This window comes from Cucurbita moschata, unplaced genomic scaffold, assembly GCF_002738365.1.
Source record: "Cucurbita moschata cultivar Rifu unplaced genomic scaffold, Cmos_1.0 Cmo_Scf00009, whole genome shotgun sequence".
Classification (NCBI taxonomy): Eukaryota; Viridiplantae; Streptophyta; class Magnoliopsida; order Cucurbitales; family Cucurbitaceae; genus Cucurbita; species Cucurbita moschata.
The window spans coordinates 2,344,397-2,362,640 of NW_019268525.1; the positions used below are offsets into that span (position 1 = coordinate 2,344,397).

The following is an 18,244-nucleotide window of genomic DNA, read 5'->3' on the forward strand; positions in this document are numbered from 1 at the left end:
TTTTTTTTTTTTTTTTTTTTTTTTTTTTTTTTTCTAGTTTCATTAATCTCCAATGATGGTTAGTAAAATTTAACTAAAATATTAAACTATATTAAAAGTAAATAATAATGATTAAAATGTGATTTAATTAATTAATAAACTAAGATGCCTCACATATAAACAAAAACAACATTGAATTAAAAAAAAAAAACAATTCTATTTCTTTTTACAATTATTTTTTAAAAAATAATACACGGTAAATTAGAGTATTAATTTTTACTATTTTAGATTATTATATAAGTCTATTAAATATTAAATTAAAATTTTGTGGTTGAAAATATATTGAAATTAAAATGAATAAATAAATAAGTGTTGGCCTAAAAAGGAAGGAAGAACAGAAAGAGAGATGTTGTAGGTTTTTTGTAAAGTTGTCGTTCCCTCTAAGAACCTCAAGTTGATGTGACATGTCCTGCCTCTTACCCCATCAAATCAGATCATTGACACCTGGCATTTTCTCATTGGTCCATCCTCTCTATCTCCCACACTCCCTCCCCTCCACCCTCATCCTTTCCGCCTACGTGGCATTCCATCTCACGCCTACGTCATTCTCTCATTTTATTTATTTATTTATTTATTATTGCTTTTCCTTCCCCAAGCCTCGAAGTGCATGTCTATTGTTTTAAAATTTAATGTCCTATTAATGTCTAAAATGTTTAATTTTTTTATTAATAAAAGAGGATTTTGACATGATATTAGGAGAAATAACGTAATAAAAATGTTGGAAAGTACATCGAAATTAATTTATCAATTTGAGATATAGTTGAATTCATTGCTTTAATTATTAATATATGTTTATTGCATTTCTTTTAACTGATGTGACAATTTTTTGAAACTATACTTGATTTTATTTGTCAACTTTCATTATTATTGCATTTTGATTTTGTGGACTTTTAATTATAGTAATTTTATCTTTGCGTTTGTAAAAAATATCCATTTACCCTTGTATTTTATTATATAAAATAAGAAAACTCTTTAAATAGAATGGTAATTTTTTTAAAAAAAAAAGTTTAGAACAAACAACAAATTATTATGTGAGATGGAAAATCGAGGTCGTTTTATATATTTTTTTTATTACATATTCAAATAATTTCTCCACTAAGAATAAATAAATATTATGTTAATGGATTTTTGAAAAAAGTTATCAACCACATGATTGAAATTACACACTCCACGTGGACCAATGAAGAAAAGTAAAGGGTAAAATCGTCAATACAAAATAAGAATACTTCCCAAAGGTTCTCTCATCATAATCTAATCCAATGAAAATCACAGCATGGAATAATTCATAAATTATTGACTTCTATTGTTTCCCCATCATGACTAAAACCTCATTATTTTCCCATTTTACCCTCCGAATAACACAAATTACAAAAGCAAGGTATTTTTAATAAACTTTCTTGGATATAAATAAAGAAATAAAAATAAAAATCTTCCTTTTTTGTTTTTTGGAGATCCATGCAATCTCAACCGTTCAATTTATATGGTCAACGACAAAGAGAATGGCGACCAAAGAAAAAGGGAAAGAGAATGACCACTGATTTTGAAAAAGAAAAAGTTCAAAACTAAAATTAAATAAATATATATATAAAAATAAAAAATAAAAAGCTCTCTTTCTTTCACCCTCCCTACAACAAATGACACGAAGGTCTTATCTACTGCTCCGTACATCCGGCGCAGAGGATCGCAGCCGTTTAGTCTGAGGTTCGGCTGAGGGAGCGGCGGGTTCATGGCTAGTAGAGCCGAGATTGTCCAAGTGCGTGTCACAGCTACCACATGCAGCCGCGTCGAGCACGCCGACTGGACTCGGGGGAGCCGGCTGCTCGGCTTCTTCATTCCGTTGTTTTCGGAGGCCTAACGGACACGTGTCAATCACGTACTCCTCCATTAGTTGGTGACAGCTTCTCACCATTTCCTACTCTCAATAAATTTTTTAAAATTATTTTGACAGCAAAAATATTTTAACCCCAAACGCTCCTTTTTTTTTTTCCGCCTTAAAAAATAAAATAAATAACTAATTAAATTTCGAATTTGGTCCCTGATATAGATTTTAATTTCACTTTGGTCCCTATAAATTTCAGTTTGTTTCAATTTTGTCCTGTTTTAATTGTTTATATATGTTTTTAAAAATTATTATTCACACAAAGATCAAGATTCGTACAATATTAAAAATATACATTATGTTTTATTAAATACGAAAAAAGAAGAGGATTTTGTTTTTGCATACTAGTCCCTACAGAATTATGAAATTCGTTTTCAAACACATTGAATTAGTACTTACGACTCTGTCCGCCGTAAGGAAATGGCCACAAACCGCTGGAGAATCCAATCGCTCACCAGCAGCGCAGAGAACGGCGGCGGCAGCAATGGCGGACGGCCGGAACCCCAAGAAATCGATCACTGAAAATCATTCCAATTTTGTTTAAAAAACGAAATGGATAAATCGAACTAAGAACGAAGAAGACAAAAAGAGAAAAAAAGAAAACCGATTAAATATGATAACAGAGTGGTTTTAGGTTTTTTTTGTCGTAAGTACCGCGTGTAGTGCTAAGAATGAGATCGGAAGAAATTGAGAAGAGAAGATGGCAGTAGTCGCCGTCACTATCGCAATCGCCGCCGTCTGCGGCGGAAGAAGAAGGAAGATTGGAGATGTAGTGGTGGAGGAAATCGAAAGGCGTGATGGCGCGTAATCTCCAATTGAGAATAGACATGATCCAAAGCTCCATTCTCTGAACCGTTTTGGGCTCGAAGACGTATTGAGGCTCGAAGATTTGGAGGTCCAAAAGCAATGGGACCTGAGGCTCCTCCATTTTCGCTGCTAATGACAAACACGCCACCGATAGCAGCTGAAACGGCCATCCATTCCGCCGCTGCAAAAAACAAAGCCCTAAAATCATCAGCCTCAAAATTCCGATTCGATTCTTGAACAATCGAGACAAAAACAAGGGGGAAATCGAAATAGATCCTTAACCGGAAGAAAATTGGAGGAGAGGAAGCGATCGAAGTAATTAACCGAGAGAATCGCAGTGACCGGTTTGAAATTGTAGTGAGCGTGCACCTGCGAAACCCTAATCGCTTTTAAAAAAAAAGAACAACAATGCGAAGAACGCTAATGAAGTAACGATTAGCAGTAAACCTTCAAGATCCAGTTGATGGAGTCATGGCGAGCGGTGACGTCGATCGACCGGTCACGACACCGGAGAACGTAGTCACGGCGAGGCATGTGGTCAAGTTCCGACTGAAGAAGGGTGAAAATGGCAGAGTCATCGGAGGAAGAAGCGGCAGAATGATGAGGAGAGTGAGACATTGAAGAGAAGAAAGGTCACCGGAAAAGAAACGGCGACGGCATTGGAAAGGAGGAGGAGGAAGGTGAAACGGCGATGGAGAGTGGCGGTGGGATTGTTGGGAGAGAAGGCCATAGCTTTATGGGTTTAGATGGAACATAGTCAATAATCTGCACTCAGTGAGAGAGAGAGTGTTTGTGTCTCTTTCTCTCCTTATTATTTTAATTTTTTTATTTTTTAAAATGAAGTGCTGAGTGAGACAGTGAGAGTATTTGTGGGGGCGCGTTTGGCAAGGATCAAATAGATTACTGTAGCTGAGTTGTCATTTCATTATTGGTTAGTTTCTTAATGGGTTTATGACCACCTCCACACTAGATAACTCCTCCATTTTTTTCTCACTTTATTTAATTCATTTTAATTTCAAAATAGAATATTTAATTACATTATTATTATTTTTTAATTTCGAGGTTGGGTTTTTAACTTTTTATTTCAATCCAAAAGAATAAAAAAAGTGATAAATAATTTGAGTAAATTCATTAAGATACAAAATAAAAAAAATCAATAATAATAAATATGGAATTTCCATTATTGATAAAAGTATAATTTTTTTAATTAAAAAATCACATTTAATTTCCATTTTTTTATGATTATATGTTCTTGACCACACTTTTTATTTTTATTTTCTTTTTGAATATTGGAATAAAATTGAATTAAAATAGATGTAAAAGAAGTTGTATATAGCTTTGAGTGTAGCTTAAGTTTATTAAAGTACTTTTAAAACCTGCTTTTCTTATTTCTCATATTTATTAGTTTTTCTCTCATTTTCTTTCTGCCCTAAATAATATTAATATCTAATAAATAAATAAATTTTTACAATTTTTAAATTCCTTATTAAACACATGCTTAAAAGTTAATAAGCATATTAAACATAAAATTAAAAATTTATAAACATATTTAAACATTTTTAAAGCATAAAGGCAGTCAAATAGCAAGCAAATCACAGTTCTGTGTTCATATATATATATATATACTATCTTTACTGTCAGGAAAGAACAAGCATTTTAACTCAAAACAATGTCAAACATTTCCTCTCCTTTTTTCCTTAGGATTATGAAGTTAGAATGAGGGGAAGAACCTGCTGAGGTTCCATGGAAGAGAGTAGAACTCTTCGCTTCTCGTATCGACGTTGAACGACCAAAACTTCTCCCACCAATGGCGCCCGCTGTCTCGACGAGTCGAGCTATGGTTCCTCATCAGTGTGGTGTCCAAGAAGAAAGCAACCACTGCAGCCACTGTGGCTGGTGAGGAGAATATCACTTGCATAATGTTGTTGAACTGCAATGACAAAGCATTTAGACAGTATTCATGTAAGAATTCAGCTAGTATAGTCATCTGCTAATCAGCCAGCATTAACAATAGTGTTTGTTTCTTTGTGTAATCAAATTTAAGAGCTCACCCATCTGGCTTTAGTATGAACAGGACCATGCCCAGAAATGAAATGATACTCATTGAAGTACTGGGGCACAGAGAGGCCCAAGAACAGAGAGAATCCGAGTACGAATTTTGACCGAAAGCTGTTGAGGTTGCAGAATTGAAGTAACCCAAGACCAGCAGAAGCTGTTTGTCCAATGAGATAGCACAATAAAAGCATAGAGTTTAATTCTCTGAAAGATGAGATGAATTGAAACTGACAATACCAATCTAACATTTTGTCCCCACCACACTGACAACATTCACTTATAGCATTCATGGGGTAAGGTCCTGTGTAAGATTATAGGGCCATAATATTTTTGCATAACAAGTTATAAATGTCATAGAAGAATCAAACTTCAAATCAAGCGGCAAAAAGTGATGCATGAACAAAAAGCTTAAGCCCTCCTTAGCATAGTCGAAAGAGAACAGTTCGTTTCTTTTGGGATTGTCATTTAGGATAGACATTGTAACCGTTCATGTCCACCGCTGACAGATATTGTCCTCTTTGGACTTTCCCTTCAGGGTTTCCCCTGAAGGTTTTAAAACCCATCTACTAGGGAGAGGTTTCCACATCATTATAAGGAATGGTTCGTTCTCCTCTTCAACTGATGTGGGATCTCACAATCCACCCCATTGGGATCCATCGTCCTTCCTGGCACACTGTCCGGTGTCTGGCTCTGATACCATTTGTAACAACCTAAGCCCACCGCTAGCAAATATTATCCTCTTTAGCCTTCCTTTTCGGGCTTCCTCTCGAGGTTTTAAAACGCGTCTTCTAGGGAGAGGTTTCCACACTTTTATAAAGAGTGTTTTGTTCTCCTCTCCAACCGACGTGAGATCTCATAGACATGTTATTGAAAATCGGTTCACATTCTTAATTTGTCTCTTGTTGTTCTGTTTGGTTGTCTTGTTAGTAGTAGTATTTCACTCAAAGTTAATCCGTGGCCACGTCCGATTCGGTTTAGGAGGCTAAGGTTGAGGCTGAAGAGCTGTTTACAAAGTTATGATAGCTAGAATAAAGATGATAAAGCTCAAGCAATTATTTGTACTTTTTTGGTGGCTCACACTCTTAAGTTGTTGGTGGTTAAGTTCATAGCAGCTGAGAATTTATAGCCTAACTGTTATAGATAAGAGCAGTGTGCAGTATAAAGTTAATACTCACCATTCTATTTCAGTAGTCCTAAGTATAGGGTGGTTCATGGTTTGTAGCAGGTGGCTATGTCTTTGGCTATAAATGGTTTCATGATTAGAATTTGAGTATCATATAATAAGATGATTTCGAATTCGATATTAATTATGGTTACGTCTGACAACCACCCTATCATTAATTCATGTTCTTTATAGGCCATTGTTCTTTCATTTTTGTTTTTAGAATTTGATTAAGAATTCAAATGTTTAAAGGGATCTTAACTTCTGTGAAATACTTTCTAATAATCTTTTAGAAGGTTATCTAAATTAAAGCAGTTCTCAAGGTTTTCTAAGTGTGGAAAGCTAACAAAAAGGTGGAAAGGAAAGGAATAAAGATGGTTTTTATGAACAGAAAAGTAAATAGAAGACAAAATTCACTATCTTTACGAATCTTTAGCTGCCAGTCGACTATTGTTACATTTTGATTCTTTTGGGTTTTACTGAACAGGATTGATCACAGAGCATTGAAGATTTTACAATACGAAGAAACTTACCAACATAGGCAAAGAGGACACAGTACAAGGCTGCCATTATTGGTAAGGGTACAGAAGCAAGGACAGCACCAAATTTGCCTGTTATCATTGGATAAGATGAACTTGAAAAACTATTGGTTAAGTAAAATTATAAAAGTAATACCAATGGCCAAGTTGAACAATCCTTTCATTGGTAGTTTAAGATATTGCGAAGCATAATTGTATAGTTGTGAAGGCAGTAAACATGTCATGTATTCATAAGTTAAAAGGCTTTTGTCCAAGATTACCTAGCACAGAGAAGAACAGCATAAACCCAGCAGAAATTTGAACAGCTCTTCGGCTTCCGACTCGGGTCAAACCCAAAAGACCTGCATTTTCACTGTAGAGATGGATTCTAATAAGAACATCCAAGCATTCAACATGTAAAGTAGTTGGTGGTCATTTGAACATAGAAATTGAAATTTGTTAGCCATTTGAAATTCCCATAGAATCAGATACCAGTGATATCCCAACACAAAACTGTGAAAAGGGCAGTACTTATTCTTATTCTAAAAGAGTTATAGCCATTTTTTATCACCTTCTAAGTTTTCTAGTCCATTTCATTTGTGGCTCCTGTAATAGCCCAAGCCCACCATTAGCAGATATTGGTTTTTAAAACACGTCTACTAGGGGAAGTTTTCACGTCCTTATAAAGAATATTTCGTTTTTTTCCCCGACTGACGTGAGATCTCACATCTCCAATCTCTCTTTTCTTATATTGCTCACTTCTATTCTTGTATTATCTTAATGAAAGTTGATCACAGTATACACTATTCAGTACATTAGATATTATATTGAGCAATAGAGAAGTGCTTTTTTTCAAGGATTGTCCAAGGTTTATTCTTACACAGATGCAGTGGAGCCAACGCCAGTGCCAAATAATCCATCCAGCAAAGTTCCTACCCCCTAAGGATCAGACAGTGTTTATTCTATCAGAAGATGTGCAAGAAAAAGGAAAATAAATACAAATATTGGAGGATTGCTAAACTACCAGCCAACCAACTCCACGGCTTAGAACAGATGGCGGTATATGTGTGGCACTCCCATATCTTGCAGCTGCAATGAATGTTCCTGTAGACTAACAGTAGAAAGAGATGATATCAATAGGGTAGCTTGTTCTTAATCTCGTTGGGCCATGAGGAAAATTCATCATCAAGACAAAGCTGGTCAAGAAACAAAGAGACGTGTAAGAAATAAATTGACCTCAATGAGAGCAACGAGGGCAGAAGCCATCATTGAAAAGATATCTCCAGCATCAAAACTAGGACGCCCCCATTGAAATGGATAAGGAACCTTTATCCTGTAGTTAAATGAGTATTGTTCAAGGTAAGAGACACGATTCTAGAGGCACTGAAACACAAAAATAATCAACAAGACTCTGGCCTAACAGAACCTTTAATTCAAATTACACAGTATTTGCTAAAATAATTTCACAAACGACATGCAAGATTTGATGTTCAATGAAGAGGGTTGTACAAAACTAATCTTTTCAAAATAGTTTAGTATTGATGAAATTGTTCACACTCAGAAATCCACTTTTTAGGAGCGAATTTGGAATTCGCAGAAGCCATGGAGCAGATAGGAACCATTTGGAATTCCCAAGAACCCATGGAGCTGTAGGAACCAAGAGTAATATATTGACAATGAAGTAAAACCTCAATGATAAAATAATTTTAGCTTTGTTCAACCTAAGCTTTGTAAATTCTTATGTTTAGAACTTGCATACTGGAGTTTTGGAGTGATTCGAATCACGAGTTTAGAAATAAGTTTTCTTTACTCTTGATCTTGATGCTCTTGATCTTGATCATCAAGATAATCCGTTCCAAAACTTTCCCTTGAGTTAATTCCATATCACCTTCCCTATTTATCAGTCTTGCAGCTTCCTCCTCTTTATATATTACATAAGCTCTCAATCAAGTGGATAACCCCGAAAGATGAACTCAGCCACTTTTTAGGAGTTGGTCTTGGCTTGCCTCTTATTTTATTAGTAAAGCGGCAACAAGCAAGAAAACAAATGCGCTAACGCCTTTACTTGAGATCTGAAAATTCAAATGAAAGAGGAAATAGAAAAAGAAGAAAATTCCTTTCGAGTTTTGCCTTGACCCTTCTGTGCACCCGCCTTAGGCGAGGCCGATCCAACGGCTAAGAAAGTCTCCTTCTCCACTTCCTACTCAATCCCTTCATCCAGTCACTCATTCTACTAATAACAAATCCCCATTATAACTTTCCGATCTAACTACTGATATGCGCTAAAAATACTCCTAATGATATCTTAATAGCATTCCGGTGAGAAAAAACGACAGCTGAAGCTGTTAAATGTACTTCTATATCTGTTGGCTAAAACCAGCTTTGTCAAGAAAAGGGTTCGGAAATCATACTTCACATGCAATTTCTTACATTCTTTAGTCTCAATGCCTGATAAAGGAGAACTCATTTTTTCTTCAGATTTCAGCAGGTAAAGAAAAGCATACCAGGAGGCAGCACGAATTAGCCCAGAACGGTCAGTGCGGCAACTGAATTGAGTACTGGGAGGTCTATTTTTATATGCACCAGCTGCAGTCAATATCTCAGCATATGCCCAAACAATTGCAATGGAGAAAATAACTGCAAATCGATCAAATATGGCTCGTCTGCCTTGCATCAGGGGTGGTATATACTGCAGTATATTGGCTATATATCAGCTAATCTGACTTGTAATACGAACTTTGTTTGGAAACTAGGAAGTCCAAGGAACAGTTAAACTACGCACCTGAGATAATATAACCACTATGATCAATTCTGGAAGTCCAATTTCAACGCAATTGGCAAGCTGCAACCATCAAATGAATTCAGATAAAACTCTTGTTATTTACAAGGTAAATTCAATTCAGATTGTTCGAGATGTCCCGACGGATTTGCGTTCATTTCGACTTTGTTGCATTTATGTAGTTCTTATATTTAGCATTTTACTTTGGTTCAATGAAAAATCTTCTTACTTGAGGGAAACCCAGTGCAAAGAGGCCAAGTCCAGTGAGAGTTACAAGAGGAACTGCAGATAAAGGGCTGAGAAACCTGCATAACACACCATTCAAACATACTGTTTATTAGAAATCCTTACTCAAATAGCATATTAATTCATTGCCAAGCCTTCAACTCAGTATCTTACCTAGCAACAATCCTCCAAAACCCCAAAAACCCAACTATCATTGGCAGGAAAGATGCAACTATCAATGCTCCTTGTAAAGCCTTCATTGATTCTTTGAACCTCTAAAGGAAGAGGGAAGGAGGAAAAATAAGGCACAATTGAAGATAACAATGAAAGAAAAGCAATCACAAGGCTAGATTATGTCTTAAAAACAAATTGGGCGCACTCGAAACATTAGCCAGACCTGATGAGGATCAATGTAGAAATTGAATCTTCGAGACAAAGCTATGGAGATAGCTGGGATGATGAAGGCATACGACCCACCAATCACCACAGGCAACCGGGTTCCAAACCAGGTTTGTAATAATGTATTAATTCCAGCAACAAACAACAAAGTGTTTATCACTTCGGCCTTCTCCACCTATTTATATGAGAAAATTGTTTGGTTGAAGAGAAAATGGAGAGATGATTCGGGAAAACCGAAAAGTTTCCTGAGAAAATGTTCTTACATTTCCACCTCCCATCAAAGGAACGATTATAGTGGAGATTGCAACAGTAGTTCCGAGCATCAATAAGTAGTGTTGAAATCCCAGAAGTATGACTTCGGCTGCAATTTTTGGTAATTATGTCAATTCCCCTTCTCGTTTCAAGTAATTTTTAATCGATTTACATGAACAATCGAGGTGAAGTGAATCAAAACAGAGAAGAATTAGAAGGGAAAAATGAATCCCCATTGCTTGGAATACAAGAAAATACAGAAACCGTAGTATTCCAGCCATCGATCAAGCTACTTCACTTTTATGAAACTAGATTGCGACACTCTAAGAATTTATGCACCTGTTTGTTCATCTCCTACTTATTCTTCGCAACAAACAAATTAAGAAAAAGGCTGTCGCAATCGACAGAATCCTTTCTCAACATTTCCTAATCGTAACGCTTCTTGGTAGGCAAACAGCACAGTTACCAAATAAACAATGCTAGAAGTCTAGAACGGAATCAGAACAGTGATGAACGTACAGTAGATTGTTCATATCAAAATAACATAAGGATGTAAATCATTAATAGGAGAAACGAAGCACAATCACAAAAAGAGGGATAAAGAGGAAGCGATGAACTAGAACTTCAACTGTAAATAAACACAGAGCAGAACAGAGAGAGGGGAAGGGGATAAAATACGCCATGTCGGAGAGCTGGAAATGCAGAAATCGATGCCGGGAAGTTGCTCTCTGATTGGATGAGGCTGAAACTCGTCCACTTTCTGGGCTCCTCCGGCACCACCGGCGACCATTTCTCCTTCTCTGTGTTTGCTCTGTTTCAATGGTAGAATGCTGAGGCGAATTTGAATGGCAGAATGTGGAAGAATGAGAGAAATGGAGAAGGAGAGTTGGTTTGAGAATGGTTGATCTTATTTTCTTCCTTTTTGTTGAGTTTCTGTTGGTACAGATTTCAGCTTCCTGGAAAAGATGGCACTGACGACAACAGAGTCTATGCATGAAACTGACGGCGGCCTTGGCTCTCTTTTCATTTCTTTTTTTTTTTTATAATTATTTTTTGGATTTTTTAATCACCTTTAAAAATAAATATTAACTAAATATATCTCTTTAATTTTTAATACTTAAAAAAATTAATTTAATCTCAGTATTAAAATTTTATTTATCATGTATAAAAATTTAGAAATTTTATATCAATTTTTTTGAAAATTTATAAGGTGAATTAAAATTTTAATTCCTATATGATATATTTTTACTCAAATTTTTTTTTATTAGGTCAATAAATATTATCTCAGATAATTTTATCTATTTAAAACGAATTAGATAAAAAAAAATACACAAAATTATAAACTTAAAATACATAAAATTAAAATGTATTTTAGGTTATAATTATAATATATATATATATAATTAGACCACGAAAATTTTACCCTTAAACCTTATATTTATTCCAGAAAGGCCCTTTAAATTAAAAAAAAATAGTAAAAGAAAAAGTTGAAAAGGTTAATAAAATAAATTTAATGTAACATAAAAATGAAAATACTATATGATATTATTTATATCTGATATAATTGGCATTAATTATTTGATTGATGACTTTGTATTAAAGAAAATTTATTATTCTTCATCGAACATTTTAATTGACTCATAAAAAAAATTATTTCAAATAATAATTAAAAATATTTTCAGTGAAAATGATAACGTGTCGATCAATGATTGCTTCTTGAAATAATATACAAGTTAATTATCAATTATATTAATGATCCATTACTTAAAAAAAAAATTATTTCACATGATTTATTGTTTTTCTTGTTTAAATTATGGATGAAATGCAAAATTTACATTCCTTTTTAAGTTTATTTATTTTTAAAATTTTTTATTTTATCGATTGAATTCTTTGACTGTGAAACTCAGCTTCCGCTACCTATTTCATCCTCATTTCTAAAAAACTCTCTATTTATTTTTGCGAAGATCAAGTCGGGACGGAGTCAAAAAGTGAGACGAGGAGTATAATAAATTAAATATATTATTATATCTTAATAAGGAGGTCGAAGAATTCTTCATGGAAGTTGAGCTAACCATGATTCATTTCAATCTTGCGTATGACGGTGAATACATGATGTTATAAGCTCGAGTATCGTGGTCGTAAAATTTGTATCTTTTAACTCTCTCGATAATATTCGACACTCCTGAAAAATATTAACAGCTTCTAGAGCTACATATGGAAAAGACGTGAATAGAAAATTGTTTGAAAGTTTATATTTGATCAATTAAAATGGATGAAATATCTAAAATGGACGTGCACGTATGTCAAACCAAATAAAGTTTTTAGGTTTGTTTAGCGTCGATTAGAAAGTCAAATGAGATTAATTAATTTTAACCTAAATATAAGAGAAGCCATGGGCATGGATCACCTACCTAAACCTAAATCTAGAAAGCAAGCATTGTTTTCTTCAACAAAACATACACTAAATCTTCTTAATTACCTCTTCAAATTAACATTAAAAAAATAATTAAAAAACTCACCCACTCCCAGCTCTTTCCTAAAGAATAATTCTTTAAATTTTTTCCTTATTAAGAAAATAGAATATTAACACATCCCGATTGAACATTTTTACAAGAGACGTTTGAGATCGCACATTAGTTAGAGAGTAGAACGAAACATTTATTAAAAGAGTGTGAAAACCATTAAAAAAATCGTGAGACTGATGACGATATGTTATGAGCTAGAGTGGATAATATATGTTAGTAGTGAGGTTGGTGAGAGTCAGACATTGGGTGATGTGCCAATAAGGACACTGGGCTCGGGTGGATTGCTGAGATTTTAAATTGGTTGGAGAGAATGGTGTGCCAGCAACAACATTTGGGCTCCAATGGGTGGATTGTGAGATCCCATATGGGTTGGAGAAGAGAATGAAGCATTCTTTATAAGAGTGTGCTAGCAGTGAGTCTGGGTTGTTAACTTGAGAAAAAGCCTAAAAAAGATAATATATGCTAGCGGGGTGAGCATGAGATGTTACGGGACAACAAGACAATTTTGGAGAGTGTCAGAGTTATTGAAGCCCAAAAAAGATAATATCTACTAGCAATGAGTGTGGGATGCTACAGAGTTATTGGAAAAGACAATATCTACTAGCAATGAGTGTGGGATGCTACAGAGTTATTGGAGCCGAAAGAGACAATATCGGCTGAGTCTAGGTATGGTGTAAAATTAATTAATAAATTTGTGAATCAAGACTCGAAGGATCAAGCCCAAAAGTATCAAGATCCAAGCCCAACCCTTTAGGCCCAAACACGAGCCCATGACAGTGTCAGTGTTAGCGATGTAATTCTTCGATTATCCCATGGCAATTACCGAACTTTTGTTAAAATATCTTCTCTCGACCATCTTTAAAATTTTATTTTAAAAAATCATAAAATAAATAAATTGTATATAATATATAGTATTGACAACTTGAATTAATTAAAGTCCATGTAATTATATGATTATGCGTGGGGCATCATGGAAAAGTTTGGTCCACATTCCTTTTATTCTTCATGTAATCCAAAGTTTGGTGGGAAGCTTAGCTGTCACATTACATTATATGAAAAGGAATAACATTTGATAAAGTGATGCTTATTTTTAAAATTTGTACCCAATTTCTCCGTTATTTACACATTTTCTCTCATTTTTAGTCATATTACAAAATTGCCCCATCTAAAAAAATTAATCCAAATAACAATAACTGTTTTATGAGCGGATTAAATAAATTATAATTATTTAAAATTTTAATGGTGAATTACAAATTTAGCCCTTACTTTATTGAAAGTTTAAGTGGATTTAATGGTTGGAGCGGGTCCACTTTCCCAATACCAAATTCGTTATGGTCTTCTAAATAAAGTCGACAAAAAGAAAGAACCTCGCACGTGCGCACCAGCACGTGCTGCCTGGGTTCCCGGAAACTTCTGGGCTTTATCTGAATTTGTCTAGAAGTAACCCAATTTGGAATATCATTTAAATTCTTTCCTTTTTATTTATTTATTTGTTTATTTTGGTAAAATTCAATTTTCATTTCTAAAATTTCTAATTAATTTTAAATTTAAATTTAATTGTTATTTTAAATTGATTTTTATTGTCGATAATAAATTAAAATTTTAATTCATTGAGATAAAAAAAATAGAACAAATATCAATTTTAAAAATTAAATAGAGCTAAATTTAAATTTAATCATATTTTCCTCTTTCTTTTTATTTTTTTCGCTATATTTTTAGCGTTAATATTATATTTAATATGTCGATTAATTATACAAAAATAGAAGTCAAAATTTGAATTTGAAATTGTGAAGAATAATGATTTAATATTCCTCAATTATTCTCTATTTTATATATATATAATTGTTTCTCTCTCTTTTCCTTTTATTCCTTTTGGAGTCGATTTAAGTGAATTGTCGTAATCAATTTGATGAGTCCCCTTTTATATATATATATGGTTAAATATAGTAAATGTATATTTTAATCCGAAAATTTTGACGTCTATAATATTTTAAAGTTTAATCTATTTTTTTAAAATTTGAGAGGATGACATCACTAAAATTATTTATATTTGACATTTGACCTCTAAATTAAATCTATTAGATTTTGTAAATAAAATATTATATTTAAATAAACTTTTCTGTAATTCGTTAGTTACTAAGTCAATTTGTCTCTAGATAATTAAAATTTTACTATTGAAGCGCCTGTAATTTTGAAGTGACTTGATCTTGGAAGCTGCCTTCGAAGACTACATTAAATGAAAGACGTTAATGCTCAAGTTTGAAAATTATAGATTGAAGATGGAAGGAAGAAAATGGAAGAGCGAGGTGAAATATGGTGTAGACAGATTCAAGGGTATCAATCTAATTTTTGGAATTCAACCATAACTATGAGACGAGATACTAAATTTTTAACATTAATTTAATTAAAATTTCAAGGATATTTTTTAATAACAGATATTATTCTCTTTGGGGTTTCCATTTCGAATTTTCCCTTCAAAATTTTAAAATGGGAGAAGTTTACACACCCTTACAAATAAGGTTGGTTCTCATCCAGACTGATGTGGATCTTATATATCTAATTCAAACCATAAAAGGTTGAGTCCGATTATTATTATTATTTTTTAGTTTGGGTTCGACTGAATTTTTGGAAAATCGAACATTAAGGTTCGTCTACGGGTTGACAATTTCTTGGTCGGGTCAATCTAAATAACGTGCAAAATAAGGTTAGTAGTCCAGTCATATCCTAATTTTTAAAATTATTATAAAAATTGAGAATATTTGATATCTGGTTTTACAACTGTGTTAAATATAATAATATTAAGGAGAGCAAAATAAAAAAAAAATAAAAAAAGGCGAGAAAATAATAATTGGTCAAAACGACAGAGTTCAAGATTTGAAGTCTAGCGAGGAGATTCTTCATCCATGTACGCGTTCCACACGCGGCTCTTACCTTACTTTCCATTTAAAACTCCCACAGGAAAAACTAATTTTTTAATAAAAAAATTCCTTAATGTTGAAGGAAAAGATCCACACCGTCAATTGTCACCATCCTCAACCTCCAATGTCATTACGTGTCAAGATCATAGACCCCTCTGTCAACTCCTTGATTAATTAACAAATTAAGTTGAATTAAGAAGACTGCTTAGAGATAAGCCTCCCCGGATTCGCAGCGAACAAACAAAACCCTCTCTCTCGGTAATCTCAACTCTTCTTTCTTGATTGAATATATAAATCCGACCAACGCTGTCTTCTCCATCAACTCTTTCTCCTTCATTCGTTTCTCATTCTGTGAATCCGGCCGCTTTTGTCATCGTCCGGCGGAGAAGGTCACTGTCTGGTTTGGTTGTGTTCGTCGGGGGATTCATCGTCTGTGGTTGATTTCAAGAGGAAGAAGGGATGAGTTATTATAATCAAGGTCAGCCTCCGGTTGGAGTGCCTCCGCCTCAAGGTATTTCATCGTTTCTATTGTGTTTTTTTTGGTGTTCTGGTGGTTTGGAGTTTTGGAGTTGAAACAAAGGGGTTTGTGGTGTGCGATTGTAGATCTGGATGTTCTTTTGTGTTGATTTAGGGTTTTGGTGGTCGTTTTTCAGGTTATCCGCCAGAAGGTTATCCAAAGGATGCTTATCCGCCACAGGGATATCCTCCTCCCGGATCTTATCCGCCGCAGGGATACCCTCCGCCTTACGCTCCTCAGTACGCGCAACCTCCTCCTCAACAACAGCAGAACAGCGGCCCTGGTTGCATGGAAGGCTGGTAAATCTCTCTCTCTCTCTTTGATTTCTCTCTTTTTGTTCATGGCGGCTGAACTCGGATCTGATCTGAATCGGATTCCGATGATTTGGTATCGGAAAAACTGAGTTGATCGGTACGCGTCAGTTGCATCATCGGTGAAGAGTTTAGCCTCCTTTTCATCGGAGACGTTTTTCTTGGAATTATCGCTTCGTTGAAATCCCCAAATTAACCCCCAATTAGCCTCCAAATTACAGTCATTCAAACTTTTCAAATCTCATCGTTCACCCTCTTAAATCCATTAACATTTTCCATTGAACTTTCAATGATTACAAAAATGCTCAAACTACGCTAGAAATTTGATACAATTCAATCCTTCATATTAGATTGTTATAACTAATTTTGTGTCTAATATGAACTCTGCAGTTTAGCTGCTCTGTGCTGTTGCTGCCTGCTTGACGCCTGCTTCTAAACAGTATCATCCATTTACAGTTATGCTGTGCTTCATAGTCCAAGAAGATCGATCTCTCAGTGAACTTTTCTCTGAATGCAAAGAAAAAAAAAATGGAAAAACAATCGAGTTGATGATTTAATTACTTGCGTTTTATTATAATATTTTAGTTTAGTGCTTGTTCTTCGTTTCCTCCTCTTCACCTCTACATTTTTCATAATAAATAACACCATCTCTCCCCAATTATCTGTTTTCTCTCTCGCTCTCTCTCTTGGTTTCCTATGATCGATGGGTTTCTTTTTGGATCATCTGTGTTCTTGAGATACGATTCCAAATTTTACAGTTCATGATATTGGACTAACTCCATTGATATACCTTGTTATGTTAGTGAAGTTTTTGGGTTTTCTTGTGAATCGCATCGTTTCGATTGGACTGTACCCTTGAAAAAATTAGACCTTCAAACCAGATTGCCTTTTAGAGATGTGGTGGCCAGCGAAGCAGAAGAATATATGGTGAGTAGCGCAGTGGGTGCTCCTGCCCCGTCCTTGTCCCGCCCACCCACGGCATGTTGGTGTCGCATGCGGGCGCCATCGCATCATAACACCACGATTCTTCATGATGCCTTCAACTCTCCCCAACGTTTTAAATGATTATATTTGATGGCCCCGATATTTTTAGAAAAATTGCTAATAATTCATAACAAAAAAAAAATATGGGAGTTGACAAATAAACATTGTACCATTTTTAAGTAAGTTAAAAGTTTAATTACCTTATAAATTTAGCTTCCAAATTTTGAAAATTTGAAATCTGTGGTGGTTTGATTTTTGAATTTTGGTATGTATATTCTCTTAATTTTTAATTAGATTTTTATTTAGATAGTTTTGCTGCAAACTGTGGTTGTTGGCCTTGTTTGCTTGCATCACATATAGCACAAATTTCAATCTTTTAAACCTCTTTTTTGAAATCTCTTTGCCCCGTTTTTTAAAATTTTCATTTTGAATCGGAGCCAGAGGCTTGAACATACGTCGCTTGACTGTAGGTGAAGCAAAAATGAATTGGCTTAACTCACTTGTTGCAACGTGTAACAATTCAATCTTTTATACGTTTAAATTTTTAACGTTTTAGATATTGTTGTAAAAGAAAAAAAAAATCATCAAAATTAAATATACAAATTTATTATTAAATAATTTTGGCCTTTAGTTTTTAATTAATCTAACTTAGCAAGAAGCTTTATTAGTTTTTTTAACCACCATTAATTTTTAAAATCATATAATAAAATAAAATAAAATTTTAAGTGTGGTTATAAATTGAAAGTAAATAAATTAAATTGTTATAATTTTAAATTAAAGGACTTAACGGTGTAGGATGAAAATTGATTTTTTTTTAACTCTTTTGTAAAGAAAATAATTAAACACATAATTTAAACAAAAAATTAATACAAAT

General features: G+C 34.0%; 3 protein-coding genes across 3 annotated transcripts; 1 reads left to right on the top strand and 2 right to left on the bottom strand.

Moving 5' to 3' along the window:
- Positions 1 to 1,597: 1,597 nt before the first annotated feature.
- Positions 1,598 to 3,552, bottom strand: LOC111447185 (cyclin-D2-2-like). The gene is made up of 5 exons (XM_023086211.1): positions 3,173 to 3,552; positions 3,008 to 3,094; positions 2,573 to 2,906; positions 2,318 to 2,436; positions 1,598 to 1,951 (listed from the first exon to the last, which is right to left on the bottom strand). The coding sequence occupies exons 1-5, from the start codon at positions 3,341 to 3,343 to the stop codon at positions 1,688 to 1,690; spliced, it is 975 nt and encodes a 324-aa protein (XP_022941979.1). The 5' UTR covers positions 3,344 to 3,552; the 3' UTR covers positions 1,598 to 1,687.
- Positions 3,553 to 4,306: 754 nt separating this feature from the next.
- LOC111447183 (nucleobase-ascorbate transporter 4) lies at positions 4,307 to 11,108 on the bottom strand. Its single transcript, XM_023086210.1, has 14 exons — positions 10,794 to 11,108; positions 10,127 to 10,224; positions 9,862 to 10,038; positions 9,639 to 9,739; positions 9,469 to 9,544; positions 9,243 to 9,302; positions 8,965 to 9,149; positions 7,697 to 7,793; positions 7,485 to 7,571; positions 7,341 to 7,399; positions 6,742 to 6,833; positions 6,476 to 6,553; positions 4,777 to 4,937; positions 4,307 to 4,655 (listed from the first exon to the last, which is right to left on the bottom strand). Exons 1-14 carry the CDS (start codon positions 10,903 to 10,905, stop codon positions 4,437 to 4,439), a joined length of 1,602 nt encoding a protein of 533 aa, XP_022941978.1. The 5' UTR covers positions 10,906 to 11,108; the 3' UTR covers positions 4,307 to 4,436.
- A 4,634-nt stretch (positions 11,109 to 15,742) lies between these two features.
- LOC111447832 (cysteine-rich and transmembrane domain-containing protein WIH2-like) lies at positions 15,743 to 17,054 on the top strand. The gene is made up of 3 exons (XM_023087186.1): positions 15,743 to 16,069; positions 16,212 to 16,374; positions 16,777 to 17,054. The coding sequence occupies exons 1-3, from the start codon at positions 16,018 to 16,020 to the stop codon at positions 16,820 to 16,822; spliced, it is 261 nt and encodes an 86-aa protein (XP_022942954.1). The 5' UTR covers positions 15,743 to 16,017; the 3' UTR covers positions 16,823 to 17,054.
- Positions 17,055 to 18,244: the final 1,190 nt, after the last annotated feature.